At 36.0% G+C, this 15,119-nt stretch overlaps 1 protein-coding gene across 1 annotated transcript in view; it reads right to left on the reverse strand.

The window, feature by feature from the left end:
- The window catches only part of LOC128224771 (uncharacterized), a 67,328-nt gene extending 55,054 nt beyond the window's left edge, over positions 1-12,274 (reverse strand). Inside the window, exons 1-3 of the mRNA XM_052934810.1 lie at positions 12,247-12,274; positions 1,849-1,961; positions 1,464-1,599 (exon numbers count right to left, since the gene is read on the reverse strand). Coding sequence (XP_052790770.1) covers positions 1,464-1,599; positions 1,849-1,961; positions 12,247-12,259 — 262 coding nt within the window. The 5' untranslated portion in view covers positions 12,260-12,274. The remainder of the gene's footprint in view (positions 1-1,463; positions 1,600-1,848; positions 1,962-12,246) is intronic.
- Positions 12,275-15,119: the final 2,845 nt, after the last annotated feature.

Here is a 15,119-nt window from a genome sequence, read left to right on the forward strand (position 1 = left end):
TTACTTGCATTGTAATTATGAATGTCCAGATTTTTTGTTTTTTAAAGATTCAGAGGACAATTAAATACACAATTAATGACTCAAAATTAAACTGCACTTTATTAAGAAAAAAAAACGCTCACATAAATCCATATATTGTTATCAATACCCTTCCAATGTCTCTCAAATCAATTAACAACTTAATGAGCACTTCATTATTCGAATGAATTACCTAATACGGCTGAGTACACATTAATTAATATTAATCCAGATATGCTTAAGGATATGAAAGAATTATTTAACTTAAATGCAGTATGCCATGATTGATTATATTCTCTTCGTTTTAATTCAAGTTCATGAATGAATTAAAATAAAATATATTAATTCACTGCACTGTTTTTCGTTATTATTTTTATATACCACATAATTATGCTTAAAAATCCAAGTAACTGCTGTATTAGTAAACTTAACTCCATTAGAAAAATAAAGAAACAATCTTTTTCAAATAATCTTTATTATTCGGAAAATTGAATTCATGTTTTTACGCATGCTCCATTAAATTATGTGTAAAACAAAACAAACCCTTATACTTTCTTAACAGAAGTATTTGAAAGGTGAAATTTGAATAGACAAAAGTATTGTTTAAAGCAAATGGACCCAGTGAGATTATATTGGTGAGATCCTAGTTTCACATTTCTCAAAATACAATACAATGCATGAAATTCTCACTTTCCTTTGTAAACAATATGCTTTTCAAAAGATGGTTTAAACATAGGAAACAATAACACCAAATTCATTGTGAACATTTTGAAAAGCCTTCTTTTCCCCTATATAAAATTAACAGGAATTTCACAATATATAAAATTAACAGGAATTTCACAAAAGGGTATCTTTCATGCTTTTTAGGGTCATTGGTTAAAAATGCTTTCATCTGAAATGTGAATAAAACGTTTGATTCAATGAAAAAACAATATTGCAAAAATAAAACCCTAATATTGTTCATATTTATTTTAAAATGTGACAGAAAATAGTATATTTGGCAAAAAATGAACAGATACATGTTTGTTATTTAAAATTGAATGACATCAAGCATGGATTTATGAAATATTATTTCAAAAAGTGCATGTATCTGCCAGCTGCTGTGTGATGTTAATTTATAAATGTATATGATATATCTCAATTTCAATGAAGTTTAAAAAAATGTTTCCTAAAATAATTTCAGTGAATGAATCTCAAGTTTGATGACCATAGGTCAAGGTATTTCTCTAGTTATCACTAGGACAAGCTTTTGTCTACCAATGGACGGATGGACCGACGGACTGACCGACATTTGCAAGTCAATATACCCCCTCTTCTTTAAAGGGGGCATAATAATCAGGTCCTGTACAGATGCCACACATTTGGCTTATTATTGTAGCTAACATGAGCATCAAGTTTCATGTGAATATCACCAACTATTCACTGTCTGAAAAAAGCATTCTCACCAATATGAAAGTGTTGTACAGTGTTCTCCCAGATTCTCTGTAGTGTTTCGTAACCCCATCTCCGGTCAAACTGTCGTTTCCCATCGTCTAGCCGAACAACAGGCAATCGGACAAGTCCTGGCAGCTCTTCAAAACTCTGGTGGAAAAATGTGAGCTATGATACTACCAGGTGTAACACTTAGAGCTTGTTACCCAGTTCACTTGAAATTATAAAATACCCCGGTTCTGTTATAAGAGATTGACTCAAATTTTGCTGCAGTGATACATTTAAAATATTTCTTAATATACAAGGTAGCAAACTGCAAAGTAACTCGGACATCAATAAAGGTAATTTACCTCCCTTTGATAAATAAAATTATTATGCCTATATTTCTTGCATACTCACTTTCTCAGATTTGTGGCATTGGAATGTTTTCAAGTCTTGCCGTAGCACACAGAAGTAGGGCTCAAACACAGGGACTGGTGCTTGTCCATATGCCAGCTGCTGTTCAAGCTCATCTGAAGACACATCTAAAATGGAGTTGGTTATTTTAGGAGATTTTATTAATTTTGTGATAGCGGTTGTATTTTTTAGTTATAGAATACTGTAAACCATATGTACTAGAAAATCCAAGGAGGAGGAAGAGGAGGACAGATGAAGAAGTGTGTGTGGTGTGTGTTGGGGGGGGGGGGGGGGGAGGGGGGGAGGGGGGAAGGTAGGAGGCACTCGCCTCAAGTTCACCAAGTTATTAAGAAATTAAAACAATGTAGAAAACAGAAGAGAATATACCAAAATGCACAAACAATGTAGAAAAACGAAGAGAATAAACCAAAATGCACAAACAATGTAGAAAAACGCAGAGAATAAACCAAAATGCACAAACAATGTAGAAAAACGCAGAGAATAAACCAAAATGCACAAACAATGTAGAAAAACGAAGAGAATAAACCAAAATGCACAAACAATGTAGAAAAACGAAGAGAATAAACCAAAATGCACAAACAATGTAGAAAAACGAAGAGAATAAACCAAAATGCACAAACAATGTAGAAAAACACAGAGAATAAACCAAAATGCACAAACAATGTAGAAAAACACAGAGAATAAACCAAAATGCACAAACAATGTAGAAAAACGTTGAGAATAAACCAAAATGCACAAACAATGTAGAAAAACGTTGAGAATAAACCAAAATGCACAAACAATGTAGAAAAACATTGAGAATAAACCAAAATGCACAAACAATGTAGAAAAACGAAGAGAATATACCAAAATGCACAAACAATGTAGAAAAACGAAGAGAATATACCAAAATGCACAAACAATGTAGAAAAACGAAGAGAATATACCAAAATGCACAAACAATGTAGAAAAACGAAGAGAATATACCAAAATGCACAAACAATGTAGAAAAACGAAGAGAATATACCAAAATGCACAAACAATGTAGAAAAACGAAGAGAATATACCAAAATGCACAAACAATGTAGAAAAACGAAGAGAATATACCAAAATGCACAAACAATGTAGAAAAACGAAGAGAATAAACCAAAATGCACAAACAATGTAGAACAAGAGGCACATCAGTGCCTGTGCTCCACTGGCCAAAAGGTTCAAGCAATGACCACCTAACGAACATTTTCGTCAAGTTTCATAGAAATACAATCATCAATTTTTGAGGAGAAGTTATTTAAAAAAAATTTTTACTTTAATAGCTCTGGCTGCCATGTTGTGCAGTGGACCGAAATGATTTGGGCAATTTGAGTAAAGGAGCACTAAACAAACATTTCTGTCAAGTTTTATCGAAAAAAGGTCATCGGTTTCGACGACAAGTCGTATAAAGTTTTTTTTTATTTTTTAGCTCTGGCAGCCATGGTGTGCAGTGGACTGGAACCATTTAACAAATTTTGGTTAATGACCATCCAAGGAACATTTCTGTTAAGTTTCATCAAAATCTGATCATTGGTTTCTGAGAAGATGTTCTTTAAAGGTTTTTCTATTTTTTTGCCCTGGCAGCCATGTTGTGCAGCGGACCGGAACCATTTGAGCAATTTTGGTTAAGGACCACCCAAGGAACAATTCTGTCAAGTTTCATCAAAATCTGCCTATCCGTTTCAGAGGAGATGTCGTTTAAAGATTTTGCTATTTTTAGCTGTGGCGGCCATATTGTGCAATGGATCAGAACCATTTGAGCAATTTTAATAAAGGACCTCCCAAGGAACATTACTGTCAAGTTTCATCAAAATCTGCCGAACCGTTTCAGAGGAGATGTCGTTTAAAGATTTTGCTATTTTTAGCTCTGGCGGCCATATTGTGCAATGGACCGGAACCATTTGAGCAATTTTGGTAAAGGACCATCCAAGGAACATTTCTGTTAAGTTTCATCAAAATCTGATCATCGGTTTCTGATAAGATGTTCTTTAAAGGTTTTTCTATTTTTTTGCCCTGGTAGCCATGTTGTGCAGCGGACCGGAACCATTTGAGCAATTTTGGTTAAGGACCACCCAAGGAACAATTCTGTCAAGTTTCATCAAAATCTGCCAATCCGTTTCAGAGGAGATGTCGTTTAAAGATTTTGCTATTTTTAGCTGTGGCGGCCATATTGTGCAATGGACAAGAACCATTTGAGCAATTTTAATAAAGGACCACCCAAGGAACATTACTGTCAAGTTTCATCAAAATCTGCCGAACCGTTTCAGAGGAGATGTCGTTTAAAGATTTTGCTATTTTTAGCTCTGGCGGCCATATTATGCAATGGACCGGAACCATTTGAGCAATTTTGGTAAAGGACCACCAAAGGAACATTCCTGTGAAGTTTTGTCAAAATCCGCTTATCAGTTTCAGAGGAGATGTCGTTTAAAGTAAAAGTTTACGCACGCACGCACGCACGCACGCACGCACGCACGCACTCACGACGGACAATCTGTGACGACATAAGCTCCATGGCCTTCGGCCAGTGGAGCTAAAAACGAAGAGAATATACCAAAATGCACAAACAATGTAGAAAAACGAAGAGAATATACCAAAATGCACAAACAATGTAGAAAAACGAAGAGAATATACCAAAATGCACCATTTCAGACTCTTTGAAATAGCCAACTATTTCTCGATGTATCATCCAAACTTTTCTATCATACAAATCTCTCGCTACACCCCTATCATCCTCAGAGATCCATACATGATGAACATTTCAATGCAGCAGAATAAAGCATTTAGCTTGTTTATATATATGTGAAAGTATGATAGTCATAAACATCAGATTGATAAAACAAGCAACCTTTTATCCGCCATGGCATTTGTTTTCCTCTGGACATAAACATGACATAAAGTAACATGGAGTATTTACTGAAATAAAGCTTGTGTCAACAATAAAGATATCGTTTTCTAATACTTTTCCTCAGGATGTGCAAACACATAACGCCTAATTTAAGAAGATAAATGCTTATTGACATATTGTCTTTCATAATTTATCAATATACTTTTTAACTTTATTCTACAAAAGACAAGATTAGTTTTTTCAAGCATTTTTTGGCCGAAAATCCAATAAATTAGCAAATTCAAAATTTCAAATCAAATGCTATCAACCTAAAAGATAAAATCATCCGCATTGACATGTTTCCTTGCATGTAATAATACATCTTTATGATGAAAATTCTTCTTGCATTACAGTTTTGCCATAGAAACTTACCAAACATCATTTGACAAACAACTTGGTCGCCTTTAATAGACAACTTCCGTCTTTTTATTTAACATTAGCACTAGAGAACCTCTTGAAATGAAAAAGATGTTTATACTAGGATGTGCAAGAATTTTCTGAAATATTATACTTTGAGTCGTTTATAGTATGATGAGTTTTATCCTTGAGGGCTGTAGTGGGCAAATAACCCAAGGGGAAAATGTTTGCATATAAAGTAGGGATGCCAATGAATTGCAAAATTTGATAATCGAATATTCAGTAATTCTTTCGAATATTTGAAAAACAAAGCACATGTATCTTTTAGATAACTACAATTATTTGCTAAATTCATAGCCGTGCCATTTTAACTCTTTAACCGTCATAGCCGGTAAGCGCGACAGACCCTATATATATTAAGATGACGGAAACACTGGAGGACACCACAGTGGCATATATTAAGTTGAAGGGAAGACCGAAGGACACTACAGTGGCACATATTAAGATGAAGGGAAGACCAGAGGTCACTTCAGTGGCACATATTAAGAAAAAGGGAAGAATGGAGGACACCACAGTGGCACATATTAAGATGAAGGAAAGACCGAAGCACACTACAGTGGCATATTTCAAGATGAAGGGAAGACTAGAGGACATATAAAGACAATGGAATGGCACCAGAGTGGCATATATTAAGATGACGGGAACACTGGAGGACACCACAGTGGCATATATTAAGACGACGGAATGGCCGGAGGACACCACAGTGGTACATATTAAGATGACGGAAAGACTGGAGGACACAACAGTGGCATATATTAACACGACAGGAACACTGGAGGACACCACAGTGGCATATATTAAGACGACGGGAAGACTGGAGGACACAACAGTGGCAAATATTAAGACGACGGAATGGCCGGAGGACACCACAGTGGTACATATTAAGATGACGGGAAGACTGGAGGACACAACAGTGGCATATATTAAGACAACGGGAACACTGGAGGACACAACAGTGGCATATATTAACACGACAGGAACACTGGAGGACACAACAGTGGCAAATATTAAGACGACAGAATGGCCGGAGGACACCACAGTGGTACATATTAAGATGACGGGAAGACTGGAGGACACAACAGTGGCATATATTAAGACAACAAGAAGACTGGAGGACACAGCAGTGGCATTTATTAAGACAACGGGAAGACAAGAGGACATAACAGTGACATATTAATACAACTGAATGGGCAGAAAACACCACAGTGGCACATATTAAGACGACTGGAAGACTGGAGGACACCACAGTGACATATATTAAGACGACGGGAAGACTGGAGGACACCACAGTGGCATATATTAAGACGACTGGAAGACTGGAGGACACCACAGTGGCATATATTAAGACGACTGGAAGACTGGAGGACACAACAGTGGCATATATTAAGACGACGGGAAGACTGGAGGACACAACAGTGACATATATTAAGATGACGGGAAGACTGGAGGACACCACAGTGGCATATATTAAGACGACGGGAAGACTGGAGGACACCACAGTGGCATATATTAAGACGACAGGCAGACTGGAGGACACCACAGTGGCATATATCAAGATGACGGAAACACTGGAGGACACCACAGTTGCATATATTAAGATGACCTGAAGACCAGAGGACACCACAGTGGCATGTATTAAGACAACGTGAACGCGGGAGGACACAACAGTGGCATATATTAAGACAACGGGAAGACCAGAGGACACCACAGTGGCATATATTAAGATTACCTGAAGACCAGAGGACACCACAGTGGCATATATTAAGAGGACGCTAACAGAGGAGGACACCCCAGTGGCATTTATTAAGAAGACAGGAAGACTGGAGGACACCACAGTGGCATATATTAAGATGACGGGAAGACCGGAGGACACCACAGTGGCATATATTAAGACTATGCAAACACCGGAGGACACAACAGTGGCATATATTAGACAGCAGGAAGATACCACAGTGGCATATATTAAGAAGATGGGAAGACTGGAGGACACCACAGTGGCATATATTTAGACAACAGGAAGACAGCTGGACGCCACAGTGGCATATATTAAGATGGTGGAAACACCTGAGGACACCACAGTGGCATACATTAAGACAACGGAAAGACTGGAGAACATAACAGTGGCATATAAAACGGCAACAGGAGCATCAAAGGATACAACAGTACTATCAATTTTGCCAATGAGATCATTAACACACATGGCAGCATGATTTGTTTTCACAGGAGAATCAAAGACATGGCAATGATATAGAAAACGCTGACTTGAACAGTGGTGAACATATTAATGACATCAAAAATGATGATCATTACTATATTTTTTGCTACTTCTTGGTTCAATATAAATCATTACTCAATTTCTAAAAATAAAATATATATAAAATCCCAAACCAAATCACTGCTTAAAATCTGGGTCTATACCCACTGCAAACAAACTTTTTTTATGATTGCCTTATATCAAAGCTGCACTCTCATAGATTGAAAGTTTTTACAACTTTTTTAGTTTTTGCCTTGGAAAGAGCAATTTTTTTCATAAATGTCTGGAACCCAGTGATTTAAGACAGCTGACAAAAGAGAAGATCACAGTATTCATATTTACGTTTAAAAATTTATGTTTTATGGCTAAAAGCTTTACTCACACTTTAAGAAAAATGAATTTTTTGGCAGATTACCAAACAATTGAGATCTGTTCTTATGTGAATTATCTTATATGACTGAATTGAAGCCATTGATGCCAAAATGAGCTGATTCTGAGACAATTAAAAATATGAAAATGTCAAAACTATCAATTTATGAGAGTGCAGCTTTAAGTATACAAAAGGATAAAGTTGAGTAAAACACAGCTTCTCTCCATAGAAGATTCATAAACATTATCCCCCTCTTTGGAAATATTCCCCATTGTGCCATCATCTACAAGCTTAACATCATTTCAATTGTTAATTTTTCGTGTTAATTACAAAATGTACATATTTCTCTACTTGTCTCTCATGACACATCAAGGCAAATGGATTTAAGGCAGATATTGTAACATGCTGTACAATAGCCTTTCATAAACATATTTTTTTTTAATCTTAACATATCTTTTCAGAATAGGACACAATTCCATTCTGGTTTGTCATCGTTAGATCCTGAATAAGCCTTATCACATTTGAGTGTGATACGACCAAAACATGTTTTTTTTATATAAATTTGCCTTTCATTGTCCTTTTTCTTATCCAAGTTTGAAAATACCACTATCACACTGTAATCCTTTTTCATGATAGTGACTTGTTTTGAATGCAGCATTTTACACAGTGATGTTTATATAAGTTTTTTTTACCATATTTACTAAATGGAACAACATATTTTACCATAACATACTGTTATTCCTGAAAGCTGAGTTCACGACCAACGTTAACCTACATTTGGGCAAACATCCAGCTCTCAGCTAGCAAAAGATGTTAAAAGTTTGTAAGATTTGCTGTTTGCTGGCAAACGCTGGCTAAACCTGGTGGACATTGTGATCGTTAGCTAAATGCTTGTCCGTTGGAGGCAAATGGGTACACGACACAATGAACGCAATGTAACACAAGGGGCTAGAATCTATAGGCAAACTTTCCACAGCAAACCAGTGTCTAAGGTAAACTTTGGACTTCTTCAATAAAAACAACAACAAAAAACTGCCAGTCAGTTTCCACAAAGTTTGGCCATATATAGACGTCACCTGACGCTGACCATAGTTTACTATGCTTAGTATTTGTTCTTTTATGTTGGACTTAGTTGGCGACCACTGCACATATGCTACATCTGCATTGGCAAATGTTACAGCGTAAAAATACAACGCTGTCAAATGCTAGGAAACCTTTGTAAAAGTTGATGACTGTGCCAGATGACATGATGCTATTCTTACATCTTGTATCATCTCAATTTCGGTATGTTAAAACAAATCCATCATTATACATGTAACATATTTTCATCTATATCATTCCCCCCCTCCCCCACTCCCAACTTTAATTCATTGTCAAACCTAACTTAACAGAAATGAAATCTTAATTTTTGGCAATGAATGTGTCATGTGATAAAAGGAATCTTACATTTGTTGCAATTTTTAACAAAAATATATGAAAACCATTATGAAAAAGTTATAAAGCCCGCAAAGGCTAAAATGGTTGATTTTTTCCGCAATTTTTGTATTCAATGGCAACTCATGTAAAATCCAATATTTGTTTTGTAATTGCTTCCAAATTTATATATCTATATGTACAATATGAGGCCGCCCTCTCCAAATGTAGAAAGACAGCCCTGGCCCGGGTTTCAGGAGTGGTGGGTGAAAATAATTTATTAATTGAACTGTATTTTAATCAGACTGTTGAATAAAATTTTAGTCTACTTCCCAATTAAAATAATGTTGAAACAGGGTATAAACTAACAAATTAATGCATATATAAACAAGGCTAAACTTGCCAATATCAACTAAATCTATTTCCAATCCAGAAAAATTAGTTTTTAATTGCTCCAAAGATACTCTTATCAGGGATAAATACACAGGGAATACTGGCTAAACTAAAGAACATTATGTGAACATACTTATTGACAAAGGACCAAGTCCCTGTTTAAAGCAGGACCCCACCCCCATCAACCCATATTTAATGAGGAATTACTTCAACAATAGGTAAATCACAAAGACAAGCACAACTTGTCAGTTTTATCCCCAAACTTGTCACATAAGCAATTTCCCATTAGTATAATTTGACCTCAAGTTGCCTTGGGGCAAAATTTCAGCAGGTGTGTGAAGAATTGAGCTTTTTGGTCAAGTTGATACAAAAGGTCATAGCTGAACAAAAAATGAATTGTTGGGTGGGGGGGGGGGTCTTAGGACCATGACCTTTATGTATTGGAAGTTAGGCCTTTATCTTACCATTCCATGCCTTAAAATTACATTAAAATCAGGCAGTTTTCCCATTTTGGGCAGGGTCCCCCCTAAATCAAGTATTTAATCGATAAATATTCCCAAATATAGGTCCAAATACGTGTTCCCAGAAGAAGCCCTGGAAGTTTTTATATGTGAGCTTCACAATTAATTATTTACTATTAATATTATGAAGCTTGACAATGATGCAGGTTTGTTTGATCCTTACATGTATAGTCACAATCTAGCCTTAAACTTAGCTCGTGTATCGTTATGCACCAGTCAATTAAAACCACTACAACGCCCCCCTCACCCACCCACCCCAGGTCTGGAGAATAGCAGGAATAGTAGCAGGTCCTGCCAATCCCAGGTAAAATCCTCGCCCTGCCTATTATCTGCTGTATTTCTCAAAAGATTTAAGACAACTTTCTTAGCTGGTCTTGTTTAAATCAAATTTAAATATGTGAACACATTAAATTTGTTCACCATTAAAAGTTAGCAATAACGTTGTTCATCATCATTCTGAACAATCGGTCCAATTATGTTTTTTATCTGAAAATATATGGGACCTAGCTGAAAATGTATAACTACACCATGAACATTAATTATTGTACAGGTACCAAATATAACTTCATTCAGAAAGCAATTACTCATTTCAATTGATAATTTACTGTTTTAAAAGCTATTATTTCAAACAGTATTGTGAAATATTAAACCTATAATTATAAGTGTTAATATTGATCCCTTGTCATAATACTGTCTGGCTGGTATACTCCTATATAATGGTTTTCCCCATTAATCTATTAAGTAACACTTCAAACCCATTAAAACAAAGAGCCATATTCATAACTATCTTAAAAATTAATCATCTATGACATGTGTTAATTAAAGGCCAATGAATCGAAGTAAGCACTTCACTGACTTGAAGATCAGTTAAATATGCAAAAAAATGTAACATATTAACCAGTATTCATTTCAACTGAAAATTATTTACATTTTTTTTTATCACCATTCCAGTCTTTGCCTTATTTTTTTCAGCAATTGCACATGTACTTTTGGGCAAGTAATTGAAGAAAAACACTTCCCAAAAACAGTTTTACTTGCCCAAAATAACCGATTCATGCATTTCAAATATGTGAAAGCCAATATTTATTATAATAATAATGTTCAATCAGAATGTGTGAATTGTTGCTGAAGAAATTATGAAAAAAGAGGGATATGATTTTAGGGAAAATGCACTTGCCCATTTGGGCAACCACCTGGGAATTTCGACTTGTCCGAAACAGTTAATTTACTTATCCCGGGCTTAGGGCAACCCAGTTATGACAAAGACTGCCATTCAAAAGAAAGAAAGAACATGGAGAAAACACACAAGCTCATCTGTCTTGGTGCACAACTTGAATAGTTATGACAGAGTTAACGGCCTTGCCACTTATGGTAAAGCCTAAAAAATTTGCGCAATCAGGCGCATACCTGACTGTACGCAAATACGCAGTTGCACTGACAATGAATTTTTGTCAGGTCAAAGTTTTTGTCAAACCCAAAACCCCGATTTTGAAAAAAAGAAGAAGGGGGGTAGGGGGTGAAGGGGTTAATATGCTGTCTGTCATCTATCTGCGTAGTCCCATATTGGACCTAGCTACGTGCCTTAGCACAATTTCCTTGACTTAATCTATAAAAAACAGACCAGCTAATAAATACCAAGTGTTAATTAAGAAATCTATCTTGAACTCTTCTATAATGTCATGTAAATGATTTATTCCTTTAACAACCACTTTTTCTATAAAAAATTAACTGCTGTCAATATTGCATCAGTTGGTGCAGATGGTTGGTAATCCACACATTTATTAAATTGTATTTACATTCTGTTTCTTTCTCCTTTATCAAGATATACAACACGATTATTGATTCTTGTATACAGGTTCAAGCATATGTTGCATATTTGTTTTCTGGATATAGTTTACTTTGCAACAGTTGTTGTTCATTTTTTCTCTTTAAAAGCATTTTTCCATCCAAAAAAACACGCACCTTTTTTCATTCAATACATCATTTTCTAATTAATGCACTAGTCAATTTGTAGCCATGCACCCCCCCCACCACCCCTTGTGCCAGGAAATATCCATTCTTTAATGGGATTTGTCCGCTTTAGACATGCTTTTTATATGTACATTTTATAAGGCCTTACCTATTTTCCTCATTTGGTGGGGATTTACCAGCAGTTTGTCCCATGAGGGCAGGGATTTTACCTGGGATTTGCTGGACAGAAAGTCAACCTTCCCTCTATTCCCCGGGATGCTGCATAACGAGAGAACGCCTTACCAAAGAATCCCATGCCACTCTGTTAAGTCCCAAGTTCTCTTCAAAACTCCCTTTTACCATCCACCCTAAACGGGAACTGTGTGCGAGTGTGTGCGGGGGGGGGGGGGGGGGGGGGGGGGGCAACCCAAATAAAATAAACTTTGAAAAAAATTGAAATACATATAATTTTATATATTATTATAGTTTAAACAATTTTTTTTTAATATGTATAAATTGTGTACATCTCATTCAGCTACGCACATTTTAATTAAGTTAAAATGGCGCCAAATATTTTAGTGTCGTCTGCAACCTGTAAGCGCATGCTTATTAATGCAAAAAGTGCCTACCCCAAATATTCAACCATCCGACTATTTTGCTCGGGAAAACTATGTCCTTTTGATTTTTTCTGTGAAACATATCCAGAAACTTAAACACTATTTAATCAATAGCCCAGTTGTGAACAATTCAAATATAAACCTTGTGTATCAAAACATTTTCACTCCACATAAACAAAGAGGTACTCACTATTAAAATTCACACGCGGCTATCTTCAAAGAGACACGCTTGTCGGATTTACTTCACGAGTTGACGTTCTTAGCCAATGAAAACATCGACTTTGCTGTCACGTCAAAATTAGGGCGTTGCGAATAAACAGTAATTTATATAAAATATTGATATCATTAAAGAAAATGTTTTAGTATGTAATAGCAATAAAATCAATTTCCAACTCAGTTTAACTGAAAATACAATTAGATAACTAAACAATATACTAGTACTTCGTATTCATTTATTGATAACAGGGGCGACTTTTGGAAATGATGTCGGGGCGCCAGCTGCCCCTCCCGCTTCCCTTAGAAACCTATAACATATCTGCGTCTTATTGGAAGAAAGGTGAATATTACGCTAAATCCGGGGCGGTTCCAGGATTTGCCGTTAGAGGGGGCGTATCTTAGGGGCGCAATCTTTTGACGTGCACCTCTCCCTTAAACTGAAATATATTTAGTTTAAAGACTTTCGTGCATTTTTTGCGTGTTTTTTTTTTTTTTTTTTTAACTTTTTTCTTCTACATTGAAATAAAAAGTAAACTTGGACGATGAAAGGGGTGGGGGTGCCAGGTGCAACCCCCACCCCGGGACCCGTTAGTGTAAATGGTGTTTAGAATGCTTTGCTAAATACTGAATATAAGAGATGGGAATGATCGCGCTGGATCCCCCTTTCCCCCCTCCTCCTAGTTCTCGTGCTAGTGGGGATACAACGTGAATATCCGTGGGTATTGGGCGATTTTCAATCAGAATCGTTACACCGGTCAACATGTTAAAATATAGAATTGTATACAACCCTTTTTAACTTTGCGCACACAAAAACTAGGAAACATTTTATTAAGATTTACGATCAAAAATTGAGGAAAGCATGAGGTTGATGCTCTCATACCTACTGTATCAATAATTTGACGTTAGATGGCGGCACATTCTTGGACCGTAAACCCCCTCCCCCGGTAATCCAAAACAAAGGCCGCTTGGTTTGAGGCTAGCTGAGATACTGGGTGCGTACGGAAATTTGATGGTCAAGTGTGAGAACTTATAAACTAATTAATAAATGATGTTTTTCTGAGTCATGTGACCCTTCTAAGGCGGTTACCTCAACCATGATGTGCTTGCTGTATGTGTATATGGAGGCGAAACAATATCAAAGGGAGTTAATTAGTACAAATTAATCTTGTTCTTTTAAAGGATGATTTGCTTCCCTTAGAAAAATTGACCTGCCGAGTTACTCAACTTCAACGATTAACGAGATCTCATGGAAATGTTTGATAAATTGTTGCTTTCTTTGTGTTTGAACCGGAATAAAATGAAATAAAAAAATATATATAAATAAACCTATAGGTATACAATAGTTCATACCATGTGTCCAATATTAGCCTCAGATTAGATACTCGGATATAAATATATCAAGAAAGAGAATTTTTTTTAAAGCAGCAGTCTCACAGATGGGGCGTTTTGACAACGTTTTATTTTCTGTCTTGGAACAATTTATGCGAAAATGCATGGAAACCAGTGGTATAAGGCAGTGATGTATAAGACTGCTGACAGATTCTCGAGAAACTCGAGATTTTCATATTTAAGTTAAAAAAATGATGTTTTATGCAAACCGTTAGTAACGCTTTTAGCCATAAAACATTAATTTTCGAACGGGAATATAAATATCTGCGATCTGATCTTTTGTCAGCAGTCTTATATCACTGGTTTGAAGATATTTACGCAAAAATAAGCTCATTTCAAGACAAAAAAATGTTGTCAAAACGGTAAATCTTTGAGAGTGCAGCTCTAATAAAACAAATTCATATTTGTATAGCTATTTTACCCACAAGAAAGGGTTGCTATTTGCGCATCATTTTCCTGACGATTTATGACAACTTTGTTTTCATAGCAACCATGGGTTTTGTGCCGACTATTTCGACAGCATTCTCAGTGTCTGTTCCAAACGGATCTATTGTTTAAGCTACTAAGATGATACATCAAACTTTTCTTTATATGTTTCATAAAGGTTTCGCGTAAGGATACAAAAATAAAATACCAAGCTAGTTCTAGGACCACATGCAATTTGTACCTTTGGACTGTAGACGAACGAACAGTGATTTACGGACTTGTTTTTAACCTGGAGGTCACTGTGGCCTTGACATACTGACCCAATAGGGGTTATCCACTAATTATGACCAACTTCAGTTATTGAACGGAAACAGTTTTCTTTACATCAAGGTCG

The sequence above is a fragment of the Mya arenaria genome, chromosome 17, assembly GCF_026914265.1.
Source record: "Mya arenaria isolate MELC-2E11 chromosome 17, ASM2691426v1".
Classification (NCBI taxonomy): domain Eukaryota; kingdom Metazoa; phylum Mollusca; class Bivalvia; order Myida; family Myidae; genus Mya; species Mya arenaria.